Source organism: Oryx dammah, unplaced genomic scaffold (genome assembly GCF_014754425.2).
Source record: "Oryx dammah isolate SB20612 unplaced genomic scaffold, SCBI_Odam_1.1 HiC_scaffold_14, whole genome shotgun sequence".
Classification (NCBI taxonomy): Eukaryota; Metazoa; Chordata; class Mammalia; order Artiodactyla; family Bovidae; genus Oryx; species Oryx dammah.
The window spans coordinates 43100310-43124756 of record NW_024070198.1 but is presented as its reverse complement, the minus strand read 5'-3'; the positions used below and the strand labels follow the sequence as shown (position 1 = coordinate 43124756).

At 38.6% G+C, this 24447-nt stretch overlaps 1 protein-coding gene across 4 annotated transcripts in view; it reads right to left on the bottom strand.

Annotated features, from left to right (window-relative positions):
• Positions 1–24447, bottom strand: part of ZRANB1 (zinc finger RANBP2-type containing 1) — a 68545-nt gene that overhangs the window by 27365 nt on the left and 16733 nt on the right. For 2 of the 4 annotated variants that reach the window (XM_040254504.1, XM_040254502.1), the window contains exon 2: positions 12763–13613. In XM_040254504.1, the coding sequence (XP_040110438.1) occupies positions 12763–13576 (814 nt within the window). In that variant the 5' untranslated portion in view covers positions 13577–13613. Of the gene's footprint in view, positions 1–12762; positions 13614–14569; positions 14956–24447 lie in introns of those variants that run through there. The other 2 variants (XM_040254503.1, XM_040254501.1) reach the window with 2 other exon arrangements.

Below are 24447 nucleotides of genomic sequence, written 5' to 3'. Positions count from 1 at the left end.
GGGAGGGTGGAACAGGTTGGACATTTGCCTTTGAGATTTTAAGATATCTAATAAAGCCATAATTGTTTAAGCAGAAGTGCGATACTGATATAAAAAACAAAATCAAAATAAAGAGCCTCAAAACAAATGAAGCAGAACTATTTTATGTAAGACAGAACCACCCAAATCAAAGGAGAATTTAATAAATCAAAATGGAAATTACTTGGAAAACACATTTTAATCCTCACTTAAAAAAAAAAAGATGGTGAAAGACAAAATGCTGTAACTCTCCCCACAAAAAAAAGGGTAAAGAAAATGTTCAACAAACATAACTGGTACATATCTGTAATATAAACATTTATATTCACAAAAACTTCATAAAATCACAAAGAAAAATAGAAGACATAAATCAATTCACAGAAAAAAATACAAATGACTGACTAAATGAGATAGCTTGCTTCTTTTAGTAACAAACATCAGCAAAGGTACAGCTATACAAGCAGTCTCTTACAGTGAAGAGAATATAACCAGTCCAGTCCTTCCAGGAAGCAATTTACTAATATGCATAAAATACCTGTGACACATTTACATCATTTGATCCTATTATCCCATTTCTGGGAATCTAAAAAAAGCATCAAAAATGCTGGCAATTCAATTCCTCAAAACATTATGAGAATAAAAAATTTCCAAATAAATCAAAGGCCAGTAATAAGAGCTAGGTTAACAAAGTATGGCAACTCAAAGTCATAGCACAATTCATTTTTTTAAAGATGAAATTATTTTAATTACTTCAAAATGTAATCTTCAACAACAAAAGAATGTATTTCATTTACATAAAAATATTAAAAACTGAACACTCAAAATGCACAAAATATACACACAAAAGATTTCTTCTATATAGAGATAGCATAAACTGTATTTTCTTCATACTGTCTCTTACTTCTGACATATTCTACAATTAGGGTGCTCTGCTTTTATTATTTAAAAATGAATTAAACTCATAAAGGAAGTCAGTATATAATGTCAAGTTTGATAAAACAAGAAACTACCGCTATGTCCATCAACAAATGAATAGACAAAGTGAGGCATATAAATGAAATGGAATTATTCCAACTTAAAAAAAAAAAAAAAAAGGAAATTCTGACACGTTACAACATGGATAAATCTTGAAGACATTACACTAAATGAAATAAGCCAGTCACAAATGGACAAACAGCATATGACTCCACCTCTGAGGCACCCATAGTCGTCAAATTCACAGCGACAGGAGAGTGGCGGCTGCCAGGAGCAGGGCAAGAGGGAATGGGGACTTCCTGTACGCAGAGCTCAGTCCTGCAAGGCGGAGAAAGTCCTGGACACAGATGATGGTTATTTATGTTACAGAATAATGTGAATGTACCAAAGCCATTGAACCATACACTTAAAAACAGTTAAGATGGCAAATTTTGTTATGTATATTTCAATACAATGTATATTTCATCACAATTCAATTTTTTTAAAGGAAAAAATGACAAAAGGACAATATTCAGAGATATTAGAGGCCTTGCTTCAAATAAATCACCTATGTAGTGTTCCTCCCTCCTCCTCAAAAGATAAATGTTTATATTCACCTAATCACATCCAACTGAGGCTCATTCTGTAAAAGAAACGGTCTGGCCTCTGAAAATGGTAATGACATGAGTAAACAAAAAACAAAAATAAAAACCACCTGAGGTACTGTTTAGATTACAGGAGATAAAACTAAATAACCTTGACTGAATGGAGTTGGAACAAAAGTTATTAGTGAAACTAATAGTGAAGCTGAATATGGTCTTCAGATATTAGAGTTTCTGGATAATTACACTGTGTGAATATACAGGAGAAATGTGTTCTTAAAACATACAATGCTGAAATATTTAGGGGTAAATGTCATGACATCTGGAGCTAACTCTCAAGTTGTTCAGAGAAGAGCTCTTATAGAGAGACAGACGGAGACAAAAAAAAAAGAAAGCTCAAAATATGGCAAAGTACTAACAACTGGAAAACCTATTTCAAAAGCATTTGGTGTTCAATGTATTATATTTGTAACTTATCTATTGGTTTTGAAATTTCTCAGAATGAAAGGCTGATGGGGGAAAGTTATCTCCACAAAGAACTGAAGTTGGAGAAAAGAAAAGGAAACTTATTTTCTTTATAAATTCCTTCTATAACTGCTTGATTTTTATAACCGTGTGCATAATTTATTAAATGTTTAAAGTTAAAGACATTTTATGGTAAACAGTAAAGTTCCCTGGAGTCTAAATATTTCTTTTCATACTTAATATTTAAATGCTACTTTTGGATTTCATAATTCAGTGTGTTCATTTAATATAATGTTTTTAAAGAAAGAAAGCCTTCACTAAATCAGTGATGCATACTCGAACATCAGTATCATACAACCAAGAATCATCAGACATATTCCCTTTCTCAGCAGTAGGAGGCACATTATTAGTTGGCAGCCCTGTGTAATCAATCATTTCTAAAAGCCAGGAATTACGTCTCAGGGACTAAAGGCAATCAGAAGAATCCTGCCAGGGCTCTATTTCTGCCATTGTCGTCCATCTGCCTTGACACACTCATTCCTGGAAGCTTCTTTCTTATCCCAGGTGTCAGGAAGCACTATGAAAAGCCAGACTGAACTGGCCAGGGGAAACACTTAAAATGAGTGTGTATTCCCTCCTGACTACAATCTTACATTTTGGAGAATTACCAAGATTCACTTAAAAACCATGACTTAAAAATGTTATTTTAAAACAAGAATTCCAAAAGCACAAAAGGAAATCCTTTGAAACTTGAAGAAAAACAAGACAGAACTAGCTGAAGATAATATTGCTTTCACAGGGCCAAAAAGAGCTCCATTACCTGTGACATCAACTACCTGGGACAGGAAGGAGATCCACTACCAAAAATGGGTATGAAGTGAAGACACCATCGTCCTTACAGCTACACGAACATCGCACACGAAGAGTATCACACAGAGTTAACCAAGGACATACAAGGCACTGCCAGCATCGCGGCAGCCTGCTTTCCTTTTAGGGGTGCAGTGCCAAAGATCTGCTGCAGGAGTCTGCATATATTCTGGATTCTATTAAAAGCTTTTAACAGAATATTGCAACTCAAACCATTTTTTTAAATGTTTTTAAAAGGTGTGATGGCTTTGAATGTCAAAGACTAAGAAGACCTTTTTTGCAGGCTCCACATTCATTCATACATAAAGCAATGTATTAAGGAAAAAGGGACACTAAAGAAGAGTTATCTTTCAGGAGGATAGCTTGGTATCAATATAAAACCAATCTCACAAGCAAATAAAATGGTCCAGCAGTTACAGAATAACCATAGCTTAAAACTAAGCAATTCCACAAGGCAGGAAAAATTCTAAAGATGGAAATAGCTGCAGTTTATCAGGTATAAGCAAACACAGCAAAGCAAACAGAACAAATACTTCATACTAAAAATCAAGCTCAAATAATGTGCCCTAGCTATGGAATGCTGAGAAATACTAGCAAGTGGTAAGATTACCTTAGGATACGACAATAAACTTCACTTAGGCATACTTATTTAGCTGACTTGAAAAAGAAGACTGAAAACATTAATATTCACTGGCATCAAACATCGTTCCAAAGTCCCAGTAACAGCATTTCTTTCAACCAAATCAAGAAAAAAAAAAAAAAAAACACCACCATACTGTGAATAAGAAATATATGGTCTTCATCCACTATTCCAGGCATATAACTCCTAAAATCCGTGTAATTTCCTATCAAGAGCCATTAAGGCATCTTTTGTTACAGTACTTAGTTTTGTTCTCAGTTCCTAAATAGTTCCAGAATGATAAAGATAAAATAAATAGGAGTCTTCTGTTACTCTTATAGCAAGCCCTTTCAAACACCTCTGAGCTTATGTTAATAAGGTGACTTTTAGGAAAGCCCCTAAAGATGGAGGTTGGTTGCCAGGGGAACCAACTCAGTGATTGGCAGGTTGGAATCTTCAGCCCCACCCCACTACCACCTCCTTGGGGGAAGATGGACTGAACGTTGAAACGATCACCGGTGTCCAATGATTTAATCCATCGGGACTCCATAAAAATCCCTGGTGCTGGGTTTGGACGGCTTCTAGGCTGGTGAACCTGTGAAGGTGCTGCGAGAATCCCTTCCCATTCCGTGCCATATGCATCTCCTCCACCTGGCTATTCCTGAATCATGTATTTTTAATAATAGACCAGCAACCTAGTAAGTAAACTATTTTCCCGAATTCTGTAAGCCATTCTGAAAAATTGAAGCCAAGGAGGTGACTGTCAGAACCTAGGATTTATAGTCTACAGTCAGAAACACAGGTGACAACCTGGATTAGTACTGGCGTCTGAAGGGGGTAGGAAAGGAGAGAGACACTCTAGTGGGACTGAGCCCTTAAGACTGTGGGATCTGAGGCTACTTCTGGGTAGACATCCGCAAGAAAGAGAAATGCAAAAAAGCAAAACGGCTGTCTGAAGAGGCCTTACAAATAGCTGAGCAAAGAAGAGAAGCTAAAGGCAAAAGACAAAAGGAAAGATATACCCATCTGAATGCAGAGTTCCAAAGAATAGCAAAGAGATAAGAAAGCCTTTCTCAGTGAACAATGCAAAGAAATAGAGGAAAACAATAGACTGGGAAAGACTAGAGTTCTCTTCAAGAAAATTAGAGATACCAAGGGAACATTTCATGCAAAGATGGGCACAATAAAGGACAGAGTTGGTATGGACCTAACAGAAGCAGAAGACATTAAGAGGTGGCAAGAATACACAGAACTATACAGAAAAGATCTTAATGACCCAGATAGCCACAATGGTGGGATCACTCACCTAGAGCCAGACATCTTAAAGTGAGAAGTCAAGTAGGCCTTAGAAAGCACCATTACATATGAAGCTAGTGGAGGTGATGGAATTCCAGTTGAGCTATTTCAAATCCTAAATGCTGTGAAAGCACTGCACTCAATATGCCAGCAAATATGGAAAACTCAGCAATCGCCTCAGGACTGGAAAAGATCAGTTTTCATTCCAATCCCAAAGAAAAGCAATGCCAGAGAATGTTCACACTACCACACAACTGCACTCATTCCACAAGCTAGCAAAGTAATGCTCAAAATTCTCCAAGACAGGCTTCCACAGTACATGAACCGAGAGCTTCCAGATGTTCAAGCTGGATTTAGAAAAGGCACAGGAGCCAGAGATCAAATTGCTAACATCTGTTGGATCATAGAAAAATCAAGAGTTCCAGAAAAACATCTACTTCTGCTTTACTGACTACGCCATAGATTTGACTGTGTAGATCACAACAAAGTGGAAAATCCTTCAAGAGATGGGAATACCAGACCACCTGACCTGCTTTCTGCACAAACTGTATGCAGGTCAAAAACCAACAATTAGAACCACACATGGAACAATGGACTGGCTCCAAATTAGGAAAGGAGTATGTCAAAGCTGTCTATTGTCACCCTGCTTATTTAACTTATATGCAGAATACATAGTGCAAAATGTCGGGCTGGATAAAGCACAAGCTGGAATCAAGATTGCCAGGAGAAGTATCAATAAACTCAGATATACAGATGACACCACCTTTACGGCAGAAAAAGAAGAACTAAAGAGCCTCTTGATGAAAGTGAAAGAGGATAGTGAAAAAGTTGGCTTAAAACTCAACAGTCAAAAAACTAAGATCATGGCATCCATTCCCAGCACTTCATGGCAAACAGATGGGGAAACAATGGAAACAATGAGACACTTTATTTTTGGAGCTCCAAAATCATGGCAGATGCTGACTGCAGCCATGAAATGAAAAAACACTTGCTCCTTGGAAGAAAAACTATGACAAAGCTAGACAGCATATTAAAAAGCAGAGACATTACTTTGCCAACAAAGGTCAAATTACTTTGCTAGTCAAAGCTATGGTTTTTCCAGTAGTCATGTATGGATGTGAGAGTTGGACCACAAAGAAAGCTAAGTGCCAAAGAATTGATGCTTTTGAGCTGTGGTGTTGGAGAAGACTCTTGAGAGTCCCTTGGACTGCAAGGAGATCCAACCAGTCAATCCTAAAGGAAATCAGCCCTGATACTGAAGCTCCAATACTTTGGCCACCTGATGCGAAGAACTGACTCCTTGGAAAAGACCCTGACGCTGGGAAAGATTGAAGGCAGGAGGAGAAGGGGACAACAGAGGATGAGATGGTTGGATGGCATCACCGACTCGATGGACACAAGTTTGAGCAAGCTGCAGGAGTTGCTGAAGGACAGCAAATTCTGGCGTGCTACAGTCCATGGGGTCGCAGAGTGTCGGCACGACTGAGCAACTGAACTATATATAAATATATATATATACTTGACCTTCATCCACTATTCCTGGCTCACAACTTTCCCAAACCCTTAAATTTCCTGAGTGATAAAAGCAGTGAGATAATATTTTCGGTCTCTTTTCCTCAGCTCCTGAAAACACATCAGGGTAGGTAACATTTGGATCCCACTCCAAGGTGGGGGCTGGCTGCCAGGGGAACTAGCCATGTGATTAGAGGATTGTGACGTTCAGCTCTACCCACTATACCACCCTGACGTCCAGAGAGGAGAGAGGGAAGAGAAGCAGGAGACTCCCAGTGGCCAATGATTTAATGAACCACGTCTCTGTAATAAGGCCTCCATAAAACCCCAGAGGGACAGAGTTTCAAGAGCCTGCAGTTGGTGACAACACACAGATCTGAGGATAGCGGCACACTTGGGAAGAGCATCATGGAAGGTCCGCGCCCCTCCCCCAAACCCTACTCTCCACACATCTCTGTCATCTAGACGTTCATCTGTATCCTTTAATCATCCTTTTATAATAAACCAGTGACCCAGTAAGTAAACTGCTTCTCTGAGTTCTGTGAGGTGTTCTAACAAATTTATCAAACCCAAGGTGCGTGAGGGTGGGACTGTCATGGGAACCTCTGATTTATAGGCAGTCAGAAGTACAGGTTAACAACCTGGGCTTGGGGTTGGCTTCTGGCACCTGAAGTGGAGGGAGGTCTTCTAGGACTGACTCCTTCACCTACAGGATTTGATTCAACCTACAGGGTAGACAGTATCAGAATTAAGTTGAACCCTGAGGCACCCTGCTGGTGTTGTTTTGAGAATGACCTGTTGAGACATGAGGAAGCTTCCCAATACAGACACATGTTGGAATTGAAACCCTTTACACAAGAGGAAGAAAACACCATTAATGAAACCTTAGTCATTCACTTCCTTGAGAAAAACCATCATACACATGATTTTTAATAGCAGTACCAAAATAAACTGAAAAGACCATTTTAAAATGCAATAAGCCTATACACTAATTATTGTTAAAATGAAAAAAGTGTTAATGAAAGCAATACATTCTGACATGTTTAACAACACACAAGTTTTAGACATTTCTACAGTCTACAGTTAACATCTGACACTCTGGAGTGGACAGATGCATGTAACACTGTATATAGTAAGGGGGCCAAAATATAACAGAATAAATACAGAATATAACTGCCACAAATACTACTTTTCAACAGAAGTTATGAGAAAGGGAAAAACATTCCATCAAATACAACAAAATGCTTGCAGACACTTTGTAAGAAAAAATTAAACCTAATGTATCTCCTATGTTTTAAGAATCAATGTTTAGATACATCAGAATTTTGCTCAGTAATAAGATTACAATCCTCGTGACTCCATTTCAACATGCTCCATGATAATGAGATTCTGGGTTAGCTCCTAAGTCTGATTCTCAACAGGGGTACACCAGTACATACTGTAGGTCACCCCAAAGCTTGGGGGCAACAGAGATTGTTACTAATGCATATGTTACCTCTAATGCCATTGCCAAGCACAGTTCTTTCCCTCCTACACCTTCAACAGCACTCCTTCCCACTGTCCTCCCATATAAATCCTTCCCATTTTCATTAGCAGGATCACTGCTAAGTCACTTTAGTCGTGTCCGACTCTATGTGACCCCATAGACGGCAGCCCACCAAGCTCCCCTGTCCCTGGGATTCTCAAGGCAAGGACACTGGAGTGGGTTGCCATTTCCTTCTCCAATGCATGAAAGTGAAAACTGAAAGTGAAGTCGCTCAGTCGTGTCCGACTCTTAGCGACCCCATGGACTGCAGCCCACCAGGCTCCTTGGTCCATGGGATTTTCCAGGCAAGAGTCTGGAGTGGGGTGCCATTGCCTAGCATCACTAGACAAGTTAAATGTAAGAAATATGCAGCTGCTTAAGGCAAAATGCAAAACAGGAAGCAACACATCCAATGGCAACTGAATAAAAATTTTTCTAGAAAAAAACTTTGATTTAGGACTCAAGGTACAGAAAACACACACCATAATTCTCTCCCTTATATATTCATCAAGCTATCAAATATTCATCAGGAAGATGGAGAAATTAAATATGAAGAAATCTGACTTCAGACTTTCCATATCCATAGACCACCTAGTGATAAACTGAGACCTCTTATAATAAGATCCATGGGACCTACTTGCTCTTCTTAACGTGACAAGAAGCCAAGCTGGTTGAGGGCAGTCTATAAGGTGAAAAGTACAGAAAGGTGGGGAGAAAGCAAAGTGGAGAAATTTAAGAGAGAAGCAAAAAGATTTGTCTCTGAAAGGTCTAGTTGTCCAGATCCCAGTTTCCACAAAACTTTATTCACTGATTAACAAAAATTTCAATGTGCTATATATCAGGGACTGTGACTGTTTAAGGTACTAGGAAAAAAAGTTTAAGTTTTACGAAAGAGACAAATGAGGTAATTTCTAATAAGTATACTAGGAGGTTAACAAGTGTTGTGAAGAAAATGGAAGTTGGGGGAAAAGGACTGAAATTTCAGATGCAGCAGTCAGGGAGGCCTCCCAGAGAAGATAACCTGTGAGAAAATACCTGCAGGAGGTACATTCGCTAATCCTGCAAATCTAGAGAAAGTAATCCAGGAAGAGGAAATAGTGCAAAGGGCTTGAGGCTTATTTGCAGATAAGAAAGGTTGCAAGAGTTGCTGGAATCAGGGGGAGAAAGAGAGAGAAAGAAAATGTGTCTAAAAATGGGGGAAGTAGGTGTGGGATAGAGAGCAGAAAGAGCCTATAAAACTGGCTTTTACTCTGAGCAACACAGGGAATCACTGGAGGAGTGAGTAGCTACTACTGAGTGGAGCAGCTCTTATTCCGAGAACAATCTGTAAACAAGGCTACAAACAAAGAGAGGATCATGGCTTGGACCAGGGTGATGACAGGTGGCCAGATTCTGAATATATTTTGAAGACAGCCAGTGAGAATGAAGTATAAGAGAGAAAGGAGAAAACCGAGGATGACCAAAGCTTTGGACACAGCAAATATAAATGAACTTGCTGGGTCCAAAGTCCTAAACCAACATGGGAGAGAGAGAGAGAACAGATTTGAGAGGCTTGCTCAGATTTAGCCTCACTGAGTTTGAAATACTACATATTCAAGGGAAAATGCTGCAGAGGCAGCAGCTGGATAGAAGAGTCTAGTGTTCAGGCATACAAGAAGTTATCGTACAGATTTAACCTGAGATTCTTATCTGACCCTGTGTCTTTTCAAGGGACCAACTTGGGGGTCCCTTGTTGTCCTTCTAAAGGGCAGCTGATTCAGTAGAAGAGCAGCACTGAAACAGTGTGTTAGGTGGTGCTGCCTTATCTAGGGACATCATCACTTATCCAGTGGGAAAGGCAGACCATGATTAGAACCAACAGAGCTCCCAGAAAATAACCGGGCACTGAACTGCAGACATCCCAGAGATGGGCACCGTTTAACCACACCTCTGCCTCTACCATCCGGGCACCCACTCCCAGATTCCTTCTCTCCTGGCTTTGGCACTGCAGTCCCCAACATCCCCTCACCACGCGAGAGAATACCACTGAGGTGAAACGTACACCCACCAGTCACATAAAAGGCACTTTCTTAATACTGTGGAAACTTCAGCTTTAGCCTTCTCAATACTGAATCTTCATTCCCATTTTAAAATGCTGGCCTGAGGTTGAGATTTTTCAATTGGGAAAGTCTCACATTTTATACTTAGTATAAATTTTATGCATAGTATACACTTTGGAGATGATTTTTTTTAGTATATATGCTGCCAAACCAAGTACTAAGATGGCTTTATTAAATGTCTAAATCGGTAAGCCATAATATACCGTATCTAATGAAATCTGGAAAGCATAAGGCAGACAGAAAGGGAGAAGATTAATTTTCAATACATGTAGACTTCTGCTAACCCAACACAATGTAAACAACTAAAAGTTAACATATTTCAATGGTATTTACAAATCAGGATAAGACTATCCAACAAAGACAGGACCAAACTCTTTCATACAACTGTTTAGAACCATATTATACAGTGAAAACTCAAAAATACTTGCTGGTAGGAAAGAGAATCCACAGTACCAAGAACCAATCAATTTTTAGCCCTAAGAACCTAGAAACTACGGAGTATGTGGGAATGGGGCTTGACTTTGCTCAGTTATAAGAATTCAAAGAGGCAAAAAGATAGTTACCCAAAAAACTCAATATATGGAAAGAAAGACAAACATCAAGAAGACACAGTAGTCAGAAATGCAAGAAATAACAGCCATAAAGACAAAGATATACTGACAGGTCTATTGTGCATGTCAAGGAGAAAAAATATTTCAAAGCAGTTCTCATCATTAGATCCACTAACTTGAAGAAACAGTAACCCCAAAGAGGTTAAAAAAATCACTGCAATCTAGTTTCTTACCTTCTATAAACATACAGGTACTATAACACCACCTTACAGTTAATATTAATATATTACACTATTGCCTGCAGAAATAATCGTAACAGTGTTCTAAAAAGCAGATGGGTAATTAAAGGACAATCACACCTAGATACAAAAGATCACATAAGTTTCCGTTTGTATGGAATATTCACAATAATAGTCACTGAAACAGAAGCAGACTGCTGATTACGGGGGTCTTGGAGGTGTAGAACAACTGCTTAAGTGGGTAACGGGTTTCTTTCTTCCAGGATGATGAAAATGTTCAGAACTAGATGGAGATGATGGCTGCAACACTGTGGATGTGCTAAATACCCCCAAATTGTTCACTTTCAAAACGATGAGTTTTATGTTATGTGAATTTGACCTCAATTTTTAAACATTCATAATAAAAAAACCCTTCTGTATCTCCGGGTTTTAAAAAAAAGAAAAAACACTCACACCATATGTGGTACCTCAATTTGGGGAGAGAAAAAGAATCGATGGGCTGTAATGGGACAGCACAGACGACTGAACACAGCTCAGTGTGCTTTCGTTCCTTGTCCTCAGGACAGGAGAAAACTGGAGCTAATGGTTCCTAAGGGCTGTGTCTGTGTCTTGTGCAGAAGGGCCCATCTGCTGGGACTTTCTTGGGGGGCCAGGACCAAGCTAAAACAAAAAAACAGATTTCTTGAAATCTACTCTTTGGACTTGTAGGTTCATAAGTTATGTACTCCATATTCTTGGGGCTATATTCAGGAGGATAAACAAAATTAATTAGTACTGGGAAATACACACACATACCACACACACAGCCCAAGCCATGTTTAAGGCATAGCTATTATTCCACACGAGATTTTACTTTAGCAGTCACTCAAAATTTTCTTTACAGAACTGAATGTCAAAGTAAGCACCCAACTGGGATGACCCAGAGGGATGGTATGGGGAGGAAGGTGGGAGGGGGGTTCAGGATGGGGAACATGTGTACACCCGTGGCAGATTCATGTTGATGTATGGCAAAACCAATACAATATTGTAAAGTAATTAACCTCCAATTAAAATAAATAAATTTATATTTTAAAAAAAAGTAAGCACCCAATCCAAATTATTTAAATTTATATAATTAAAATAGCTAATCTACTCAAAAGCAGTCGGGGGCATACAAATAACTGCTTTCATTAACTACATCATAAATAATTAACTCACAAGATAAGTAACTGGAGAAAATATTACTCTCACAACATGGCTCTGTCCCTTAACAGCTCTGAGCCAGTAACTGAGACTATTATCCAGCATTTCCTTAGTAAAGTACCAAAACACAACACACACAAATCATAATTTGAACTAAGGAACCAGCTGGCCACATGAAATCAGTTTCACGAAGTTTGCAAATATTCACTACAAGACATTTACAAAAAATTAACATCAGCGTTTTCAAGGTCAGTATTTTGTCTGTTCAACTTCTTGGAGTCACACATTTTTGTGATATTTTTAACTCCTGACTGAAGCTTCTACCATCACAAGACGCTCACACTGTTTACAGACACTCCGAAGCTGCAGCTGGCGCTCCTCAGTCACATCTTGTTACAATAAGCAGAGTAGCAGTTTTAAACTGCAGGTATATATTTACTACAGATATGTAAAAAACTCTGCTATAACTTGACATTTTTCTCTCTAAAGATGGAAAGACACATGCGCAATGAAATGGAGGCAATACAGGAAAATGTTACGCCGAGATCACAAATTCTGAGGTTCTTGTGCATGCGCACCTACTGCAAGTAGCAGCCACCATGCTGAATGAACTAAAGGCTAAATAATGTGACCGTCCTTGTATCTTTCATGTTACTTTTAGTATCTTTTCCCAACCCATTCAAAGGACAAGGTCACAAACTCAGAGGTTCTTATGCATGCACACTGGGAGTGTACTATCATGCTGAATGAACTAAATGCTAAATGTTACCTTCCTTATATCTTTCACGTCATTAATATCTTTTCCCAACCTATTCAAAAACACAGAAACTTACCCACACAAGCATTGAGGAACAGCCAGTCAGTCTTTTTCATCCTATTTTTAATTTGCTTTAGTTTTTTGAAGTCCACTTCAAGTTCCTCCTTGCTGCCAACAGCACCAGCCAGCTCAATCCTCTGGAAATCCATTTTCACCTCCGAGTCCCGTTTCATAGTTGGCGGCGATCTTCTCTGGCTGTTGCCACTGCTACAGCTTCCTCTCCATCGAGCTCTGTCTTGCTCATTAATTATTGAAGAAGCCTCTTCAGTCTCTGCGAACTCAATTGCTTCAATATTATTAGGTCTGGGATGATCGCAAACAACACATTTTTTAGCCTTGGCCCAGTTTTCATATGTGCAAATAGAACAAGTCCAATGCTGGGTCCTTGTGTTCAGTTTATTTCTATCATTGTATTCCTCACAAGGATCAACAGAAAAAGCAACTGGTCTTGAGCCAGATCCTGAGGATTGAGGAGATTCTGTGGGACTCCTGGTCCTACGCTGGGATAAGCACTGAGTGCATCTGATTGCTCTTGGCCAGTTCAAATATGTGCACATGTGGCATGACCATTTATTGGCATTTTCCATGCTATATGAAGATTTAACCCTTGGTCTTGCACTAGAGTCTGGACAGATCAAAGGACTACTTCCTCCTTCGGTGCTGGAAGGATCCCAATCTCTGCCAACATCACTTGAACCACTTTTAAATGGATCTTCTGTAATAATTGTTCCACTAGGTCTCTGGGCACGACACATAGTACACTTGATTGCAGACGGCCAGTTTTCATACGTACAGTATTCACAAGCCCACTTAATTCCACGTTCTGACATTGTGCACTTCTTGAAGTGAGTTATGTCAGGCAGGAAGCTATAAATAATTAGGACATGGTTATTAAAGCAATAGGTACATAACTTCACCCCTGAAAACATGCCCAAAATATAAACGTAACCTTCAACTTATAAAATATCAATTTCTCAAGATATGCATGTAACATTTCATACTGAAATCTTTTTTTTTTTTTAATTTCCAGAGAGACACTGGAGATAGTTCCCAAAGAAAAATCTTAGACCTGGGGATTTAATGAAAACGTACTTTGGAAAGCAAGAGAGACAGGCAAAAGTAAGTTTGTTCTAAGAGGGAAGGAAGTTAAAGCAGGAAGCCTCTCACAGAAATGTTTCATCTCAGCCAGGTCATCACCATCAATTAAATCTTGCTGTCTAGAGTACAAAAAATAAAAACTGCACATTACCTACTCTCAGGACAACCAATCAACAAAACATCCCTGAGATAACCACTAGCATAATCACTCCAATATAATTTTGAATATTTATACTCAAAATATTCAATATTTAAAATACACTCAATTAATTATTTAAAAGGTTCCTAGGATTCTACACTGGACTTACTAACACTACAATACTATGAAGACTTTATTATTTAATGACAACCAATTTATAAATGAGGCAACTTGCACAGCAAACGTAATGATTTTTTTTTAATGGCTTGAATTTAGACATTGGCCACAAAAGCCAGCCTTTCCTTTTTCTTAAATCCCTTTCTCAACTAAATGTATATCATCCTGCTACCTATGTGAAACCAAAAAAGTCAAAGAAATCTAGGGAAAGTAACAGAAGTTTTTCCTTCTCTTTCTCAAGGATTTTTCCTTTTGAACCTGGAAAGCAAAATCTTTCACTTTACAAGTATATTATTACGTCCCTGCTTGCCAAGTTCTCACTCCTTTTAATAGCGTAAACTTCGTTAAGAGGACAATTTCACTATAAGAGAGCCTACTATTTAATAGCTAAAATAAAAATCACACTTACTAAGATTTTAGTTTCCATGCTATAACCTCCACCTTGTACATGGTCAGAATGAAAGCACAGTTTATAAATCAGAACAAAGACAAGACTCAGTCGTCATGGTGGCTCAGATTCTGACTTCCTCAGGAGATACTGCAAAATGTGGTAAGTGGTTCTGCAGAACTGTGAATAGCTATTCCTGTAAATGAGACCAAAACTGAATTTCACTTGAAGCCTGCTTCTTTATCCAAAAGTTTTTTTTTTTTTTTAAAAGGCTTTATTTTTGTAAATTCTCTATTCTAATCCTATTCATTTATTTTAATAATGGACTCTGATCTTTAGAATTTTAACATAGCAAAAAGTCAGCTGATTGGGTTGGTCAAGTTAGGTACAGGAAAGATATTTTTCCCCGAAAACCTTAAACATATGTGTGTATGCACTATTATCATTAATCTTAAGTTGGTAGTAGGGCTTCCCTCATAGCTCAGTTGGTAAAGAATCTGCCTGCAATGCAGGCGACCCCAGTTCAATTCCTGGGTTGGGAAGATTCCCTGGAGAAGGGATAGGCTACCCAATCTAGTATTCTTGGGCTTTCCTTGTGGTTCAGCTGGTAAAGAATCCGCCTGCAATGCGGGAGAACTGGGTTCGATCCCTGGATTGGGAAGATTCCCCTGGAGAAGGGAGAGGCTACCCACTTCAGTATTCTGGCCTGGAGAATTCCATGGACTGTATAGTCGCAAAGAGTCGGACACAACTGAGTGACTTACAATTTAAGTCGGTAGTATTAATAAGTCAATTCCTACCTGTATTACTTATTATTATTGCAGAGATAAAGATGGTATAAACCAAGTTAACAGAAAAAAGCAAATATATATATATATATATATATATATATATAATCGTGCTAAAGAGTCAGACACGACTGAACGACTTCACTTTCACTTTTCACTTTCATGCACTGGAGAAAGCAATGGCAACCCACTCCAGTGTTCTTGCCTGGGGAATCCCAGGGACGGGGGAGCCTGGTGGGCTGCTGTCTATGGGGTCGCACAGAGTCAGACACGACTGAAGTGACTTAGCAGCAGCAACAGCAGCAGCGCTTATATTTAACTTTGAAATCCTTTCTCATTCAGCAGCTTTATTTTTCTCAAATCCAGGTAATTTATATTTATCTACTTAAGATTTTTAAATTTAGTTTGCACCTACTGATTATACACAATCTGACAGCAATCCAAAAGTGTGTTGAAGGGCAAAGGCTAAGATCATAAAAGCATCCATAAAATGGGCAATTGAGATTTGATGGCAACTTTCATATTCATTAGGCAGTTTCTTACTTTGGTTTCTCAGGAATGAAATATAAATTACTTGCTCTGCTACTGGAAACTAAAATGAGCAAACAGAAACTTAACATGACAAGAACAAATGACATAATGTACATATCCAAGGATAGGTAATCTCAAGATGTCATTTAAAACATTCACATTCAAAAACTCACGCCTGCTTTGATAAGTATTTCTTTGATATAGTCTCAACTAAACAGTTTGTGGCCTTACGTTACCTTAGCTAATATTCAAGGAATTAATGCTGTGCCAGCATAACTTAAATGTCCATGTCTCACAGAAAACAAACAGAAGACCCTGCCATTAAAAAATAAAAAGTCATCATGTGAGCCTGGTAAACAGCCTGTGTGTGCTGTGTACCTAGTTGCTCAGTCGTGTCCGACTCTTTGTGACCCCATGGACTGTAGCCTGCCAGGCTCCTCTGTCCATGGGATTCTCCAGGCAAGAATACTACAGTGGGTTGCCATGTCCTCCTCCAGGGATCTTCCCAACACAGCGATCAAACCCAGGTCTCCCACACTGCAGGCAGATTCTTTACCGTGTGAGCTGCCAAGAAAGCCCAGTACATAGCCTACTCCTCCCCAAAATTCAGGTAACTAAGCAATACCAAAACCAAACTCAAGAATTCTGAGGTAAGTGCATTATATTAGACAATGATACATATACACTCTATTGAGACATTGTAGGAAGTTTTTTCATAACTGAAAGTTAAAATTCAGTTTTAACTACAGGGGAATTTGTAGTGTATTTACAATTTTGAGTAACTGACCTCAAAACAGATATATTTCTTCTGTAGTGTTCAGTAATGCTTCACAAGTATGGTCTAGTTTACTATTAAACATGACAGTATAAAAAATGTTTCCTTATGAGCCCCCCCCTTTCGCTAACCACTGACCCATGCTTCATAATACTCATAGTTTTATTAGTGTTTGAACTTAGAAGTATATAATTAAAAGCAGTTGTGAACTTAATACTACAAAACTTTTTTACAAAGTTAAAATCTTAGAATTATCTGAGAGCATCATCTGTACCTGTGGTAACAGTAAATGGAATGGAAGAGTAAAAATAACATCAGTTCAACTACATGATTTTGCATTACTGAGATGACATTAATACTGAGTACACTTTTTCTACCAAAGTCAAAACATCCCAAAAAGAACATGAAATTATTTTTAACAGCAACCAGCTCTAAGAGTTAATACTGCACACTGAAATAAAACCATTATTAAATATCTTTCCCAATACAGAATTATAAAGTAAAATAAATAAATTAAAAAAAAAAATCTTTCAAGTAAACATATATTCAAATACCCAAGTAAATTTAATTTACAAGCCTACTTTTGCATAAAACACAGCTTTCCAAATTCTATCCAGTGAATCATACTTCAGCTAACTGGTACACAAAGTAACAATAAAATCTATATATAAGTGCCCCTTCAAGCGGCATGAGACACAACTACTAATGTTAAACATTCCTTGGTTGAAATGCAATACCAGCAGTTCCCATCTTGTGGACCAAAGAGTCCACAAATCTATACATCAAACCATACCTGCAGACCGAATAATGTCTCCAAGTATATTAACCATTTTCTAGTATTAAATTCACAACTGCTTTCGATACACTTCCAAGTTCAAACACTAATAAAACTCAGTATTATGAAGCATGAGTCAGTGGCTAGCAAAAGGGAGGGGCTCCCAACTAAACATTTTTTATACTGTCATCCTTAGCAGTGAATTAGACCATACTTGTGAAGCATTACTAAACACTACGAAGAAACGTATCTTTGAGGTCAACTACTCAAAATTGTAAATACACTACAAATTCCCCCAACCACCTACTAAAACCCTCTGAAGGAGAACTAGAGAAGTGAAATGGTCCTCACCAAATACAAACTCCTTGAGAAACAAACTGACAGAAACTTAACTGCCAGTAAGTGTCAAATGACAACCAGTTATCCAAAGGAAGGTCTAAGATATGTTTTATATTAGCTTTATTAGTAAGCCTATATTTAGTAATACAAATATTCATTTTTAATGTAAATTGTTAATGTAGATATTAATTAACATAAACCTGTGCAGATTTACAAATGCTCAGAAAGCATTTTAGGGGAATGAACATGAAAGCTAAAACTAGAAGGATACTCCAAGTTGAACTTTCAGGTTCTATTGAAGTATTAGCACAAGGTAATTCTGAACGGCAATGTTTCTATTTTTAGAAAGTACCATGCTTAACTCTTGAGCTCCAAGTTCCACACAGTCATTTCCTCTTTTCCCCTCAGCATCTTTCTACATCGCTGTCTTCCTCATAACAGTCAACAGAAAAAAACAACTGGTCTTGAGCAAGATCTTAAAGCATGAAGCATGCAGATATGGTGGACCGTCTGTCTACAAATCTCACCTCATTGCAGGACTCCAAAAGCTTGTCGCATTCCACATTAAACCTCTTATCGTCCACCTACAACCAACCCCAGCCTGACTTCTCTCTCCGGTTTCCATTAAGGACACCACTAAGACTACTGGACCCAGCACAGCAGCTCAGACCCATCGTGAAGTCCACCTTCACCCCATAGATTCTTTCTAGTGGTTTCTGTACAATCAGTTTTCTTTCCATTCCAGCAGCCATCAACCCTTTCTCCGTTCAGGTCAGAACTACTCTAATAGCCTCCTAAGCGCCTTCCCTTTCTAAATCCATCCAGCTCACCGTTACCAAAATAATCCTAATAACAAGGCCCTCTTTCTGAAACTCTTCTGTAACAGCACAAACTCTCAGCTCCTTCCCAACACACAAACACAGCACACACCCCAGACCCACTCATGTACTACCACCCCTCCACAATATACACATGAAGATATCACCTGAGAAAAACAAGCACAACAGACATACACACTCAGTTCTGGCAAATCCTACCCATCCGTTAAAGCTCTGTTCAAATCTCATCTCTGTCATAAAGTTTTTCAAATCATTTCAAGTATATACACTCTAAGCAACCACAACACTTCCATCCACATTTGGCATCTACTGTATGTCTTCCTGGGTCTCGTTTCTGGAACACTGATTTGTGGAACACTGAGCCATATCATTTCCTACACTCGGTTTTCAATCAGAGCTTCCCAGGTGGCACCAGTGGTGAAGAACCCACCTGCCAATGCAGGAGACGCCTGGGACTTCAGTTCCATCCTTGGGTCAGGAAGATCCCATAGAGTAGGAAATGGCAACCTGCTCCAGTACTCTTGCCTGGAAAATCCCACAGACAGAGGAGCCTGGCACGGTACAGTCCACGAGGTTGCAAAGAGTCAGACAGGACTGAGTGAGCACAGCAGAGCCAAGCTGTCAAGAACTTTGGCTCAGAGATTCTAATGGTATGGAATGGGGACCAGTCCTATGTTTAGAAAAATCCAGAGAGGAGACCATGTTGAGTGACCTGAACAGAGAAAGGAGTGGAGCTTTTGAGCAATTTCAGGAAAAAGAGGAGAGATTATAGAGGATGGGATCCACTCCTGTAGCAAGACCTCAGTAGACAGTGCCTACCACTAACAATTAGGTACCAAGCCGAAGGCACACATGAGCTGGTTAAGTATTCCAGTCCTGAGGTGGCAAGGGCACAAGGGCACAGACTTCTCTGCTCATTAAACATCCTCTGAAAGTCCTAAATCTGTGTGAAATCATGTATAAATGATTAAGAATCAGTAAGACCTAAAAAATATGCTGACCTTCCCCTCAGATTGACCTTCAGAGATCACTGTTATCTATTTCATCTGTATACTAAACATATTTGCTAAGAAGATCCCTTCCAAGCAATGTGTGGATAAGTTGGACAAAATTACTTTGGTTAAAATAATAGTTAAAAATAATAATAATTAACTAACACCGTCATGGTGACTTTGGCCTTACTGGCACCATGCCTTATTGGCAGTTACCAGTACAGCCAGTACATGTAACTTCATTCTACCAAACCGAAGTCCTTAAAATATAACAAAGAATATAAAGTTTACATTTCAGTAAGTCAACACTGTGTTAATCAGGAAAATTAATAAAAGCTACAATGTTAATGGTTTCTTTTAAACCACCAGATAACTAGTACCCCACTGATACATAAACACAAGGTTAATTTACAGTTTATCACATCTCAAACACTAGTAAGGCTACTTTTTAAAATCTGAATCCCAGTCATTTCAGGAGAAATTCTACCTATTTACATACTAGGGCTTTATCTGTAATTTCACCAACTTCCTCTGTACTCTCCAGTTCTTCAAAAGTAACAAAAAAGAAAGGAGGAGTGATAAATACAATGACAGACAGACACACAGACTGATCTTGAGGTACTGCAGAACCCCTCTTAGCATGCTTCCTATACACAGTTTCAGACACATCACAGGTCAACATCACAGGTCAATCATGCACCGCAAATTAGTCCTCATAAACAAAACTAATTTAATGTAACAACCTAGGACTAGTTACAGAAGATCTACTACACATTCAGAAATGTGCAAAGGTGTATCTATTAGATAAAATACTGTCCTTATGCTCAGGACACCTGCAATTTAACTAGATAAAAGATGACTACGGCTTTTCTTAAATGCACACAGAACTGGGGAGATTATTTTAAGAGTGCACATCAAGCCAGGATTTAAAATACAGTGAAACAACTGTATTTTGCAAAAGCTATGAACATGTTACTTCACTCAGAATTTGGTTTTTATCATCCTATCCATCCTCTCTTCACGTTGAACAGATAAGTCCCAATTAACAATATCCGCAGGAACCAAGCAATATCCATGGGGTTCTCCAGGCAAGAATACTGGAGTGGATTGCCATTTCCTTCTCCAAGGGATCCTCCCAACCCAGGGATTGAACCTGGGTTTCCCACATTGTGGGTAGATTCTTTACCATCTGAGCTACCAGGGAAGCCTGGATAGGAACCAAAAGTCACGACCAAACCTAGCCCAACTAAAGGCCATCTTTTTAACCAAACACTATGTTTTCTGTGTGACAGAAAAAGAAAGGGTAGAAACTTTTAAAATATTGAGTTCTGATATAAAAGTTGAAAAGCAGGCAGAAGCAAATGAATGAACTATTCCAGGGCAAAACCAACTCAGAGCTATTACAAAGCAAGTTATTCACAAATTTTATTTATTAATAGTGTGAAGTCATCCAATCAGATTACTTTTCTCACAATTCCTACTATAATGAATAACAGGAAAATAGGGTGGGGATTTTGTGAGTTGCGTTTTCATTGCTTAAGCAGGGAGAAACAAAGGACAACCTGGGAAGGAATGCCAAAGACAGCAGCAGCTTGAAAAAGGACTGCTTACCCAACTACTAGAGATGAATGAGTGTACAGGCCAACTCTATTTCACAATTTTGCCAGGGTCAGCCTTGTCCAACTAAGAAAAGAAAATAGCTAACACGTAAGCATTTACTATATGCCAGATACTGTTCTAAGTACTGAATATATTATTAACTAATCTAATCCTCAGAACTCTATGAAACAGGTACTACTATTAATATAATCTCCAATTTTAAAGACTGGAAACCGGAAAAGAAAAGTTGAATAACTTTCCTGAAGTGACAAACTGCTGTGTGGCAGAGCCAGGATTTGAACTTGGGCATTCTGGCTCCAAAGTCTGTACTAAACAGACAAGGTAATAAAAATACACTTATACTGAAGCCCATAATCACTTATTCCCATTATCCAGAATTTGGACAACTAATAAACTGTACTGACTCATTAAACAGTCTTTCCTAGATAACTAAAAATAGACAATCTCTAAACAAGCAAACTAAACTTGAAAACACACACTTGGTCAAATTTTATTAGCTTTTTAAAGTTACACAGAATCTTCCCAAAGCTTATCTAGAATGAGAACTACTGCAAAATGGCTAAAAAGTAAACAGGACCTAAAAAGTTATTTCTAAAAACAAGATAACACTAAGTTTTCCATGTAAAGTAGAATGGGGAAAAGAAAAAAAACCACCTCATATATACATCATGGCTTTTGACTACAAAACGCTTTTTAAGTATTTTCTATTCTGGAGGCAATCCCTGGATAAGAAAATATAAAAGTCAGCTTGACTTCTCTTAAACCAATACACGTATCCAAATTACTAAAGAAATGAAGTATATCAATTAAAAGTACATCAACAGAAAACCTTCCATTTTCACTGAGACAACTGAAAAAGGGAAAAGTCTCCCCCAGTGACGGGCATGTGTGGATTTCACTACCTATCCAGGGCCTGGTATTAGGGCAAAGACTGTGAGACAGTAAGTAAATCGTTTTTATTGCTGAGAGCCTCAGTTTTCTCATCTGTGAAAAAATGAGTTAAGATGAGCTCCAGGGCCTCCCTGGTGGCACAGTGGGTAAGAACCTGCCTGCCAATGCAGGGGACATGGGTTCCATCTCTAGTCCAGAAAAACTCCACATGCCACTAAGCCCCTACACCACAATTACCGAGTCCATGTTCTAGAGCCCATGTGAGCCCCCGTGCCGCAGCTACTTAAGCCCTCACGCCTCAGAGCCCACGCACCGCAACCAGAAAGTAGCCCTTGCTGTCTGCAAGCAGAGAAAGTCCCCATGCAGCAGTGAAGACCCAGCGTAGCCAAAAACAAATACAGCAGAGTGTGTAAAAACCCTCACTCGCAGAGTCCCACATTCTTCTATGTAGAGACTCACTTTAGCGGGGAGAGATAAATTGGGAGCCTGGGATAAACACATGCACACTGCTGTACATAAAACAGATGGCTAATAAGGACCCACGACCGCCCCGCACAGGGACTCTACTCAACACTCTTTAATAGTATGCTGTGTGCTCAGTCGTGCACAACTCTGTGGCCCCAAGGACTGTAGCCCACCAGGGTCCTCTGTCCATGGGATTCTCCAGGCAAGAATATTGGTGTAGGTTGCCATTTCCTTCTCCAGGACATCTTCCCAACCCAGGGATCGAGTGTTTAAAAAGATTCACTCTATTCATTTTGCAAATAAACATTTCTAACTTTTCCCTGCTCCATCTGTGACAAACTCCAACAGTCAAGCCCAAATTTTAAAATATGCACTTAATATTAAGTTAATGATCACTTACTATACCTAAACAGTATCAAAATCCTATTTCTAAAACAAAGCTATATCAATAAACTCATATACAATACCACCAATGAATTATTTGTGCCAAATAATGTATCAAACCTGAATGCGACTGAGCTTTGAGATGTAACTACCAGTTTATAGGATCATAGGGGATACAGACTCAAACTGATTCCATGGAGATGCAATCAGTAAATTCCTATGGGTTTGTGTATAGTAAAACTTGTGCTTAGTTGCTCAGTCATGTCTGACTCTTTGTAATCCCATGGACTGCAGCTTGCCAGGCTCCTCTGTCCCGGGGTTCTCCAGGCAAGAATACTGGAGTGGGTTGCCATGCCTTCCTCCAGGGCATCTTCCCAACCCAGGGATCAAACCCAGCTCTCCCGCACTGCCAGCAAATTCTTTACCATCTGCGCCACCAGAGGAGCCCATATTAAAACTTAAATATGTGATAAAAATTAAACACTGAACTGATATTACAAAGTTATTAAAATTTTAAGGTATGATTAACAGTATGGTATCTATGTTTCTAAAAGAGTACTTCTCTCTTAAGAGACACATGCTGAGTTATTTACAGTATTATGTCTTCAATTTGCTTTAAGATAATACACTGGGGAGAAGCAAGAAGAATATAAATGAAACAAGACTGAACATGTGTTGCTAACTGGGTGATGGATTTACATGAGAATTCATTCTCCCAGTCTCTCTGTATGCATATTTGTTTGAAATTTTTCACATGAAAAGTTTTTAAAATCTATCAAGAAGGTAACAAGTGCTATTACAGACTAAGAATCAAGCCTTTAATTCTAAGACTACATTGCTAAAACGAGAAAAGGAGCAAAAAGTAGTATATCGTGTATTGTTAAGACTGTTATTCAAAACTTGGTCCAGGGTCCTGTGATATTCTACAAACTGTTTACTAGTCTGTAGAGAAAATGAGTAATTTTATTAGCAATTTTAAAGAATAATTTTATGATTGCTGAAAATAGTAGTAAAACATCTGCGTGTGTGTTTGAGATGCAATGCTAAAACATTTGAAAAACTTATCTTCAACTCACAGGTATGGTCCATTAGAGAGAGAAAACGTATCACAATATGAACCAGCTTCTCCCACGCTAAACCTGCAGATGGGTATCACACTTCAGAAAACCAAGACAGACTTAAATTGGAGTGACAAAAATCCATCTTTTCAACATTTCTCAGGAACCCAGGCAAAAACCCTTAACAAAATAGAAACAAATCAAACCCAACGATGTATAAAAAGAATTCTACATCAGAACTAAGTATTTATTCCAGATATGCAAGCTTAGTTCAATGTTCAAAAATCAATACACATAACACATCCTATCAACAGGCTAAAGAAAAAGAAAAATCACATGACCACATACATACATGAAGAAAAAGTACTTGATAAAATCCAACATGATTAAAAAAAACAAACAGCAGATTTCAGGGGAACCTTCTCAATGCAATAAACAGCAT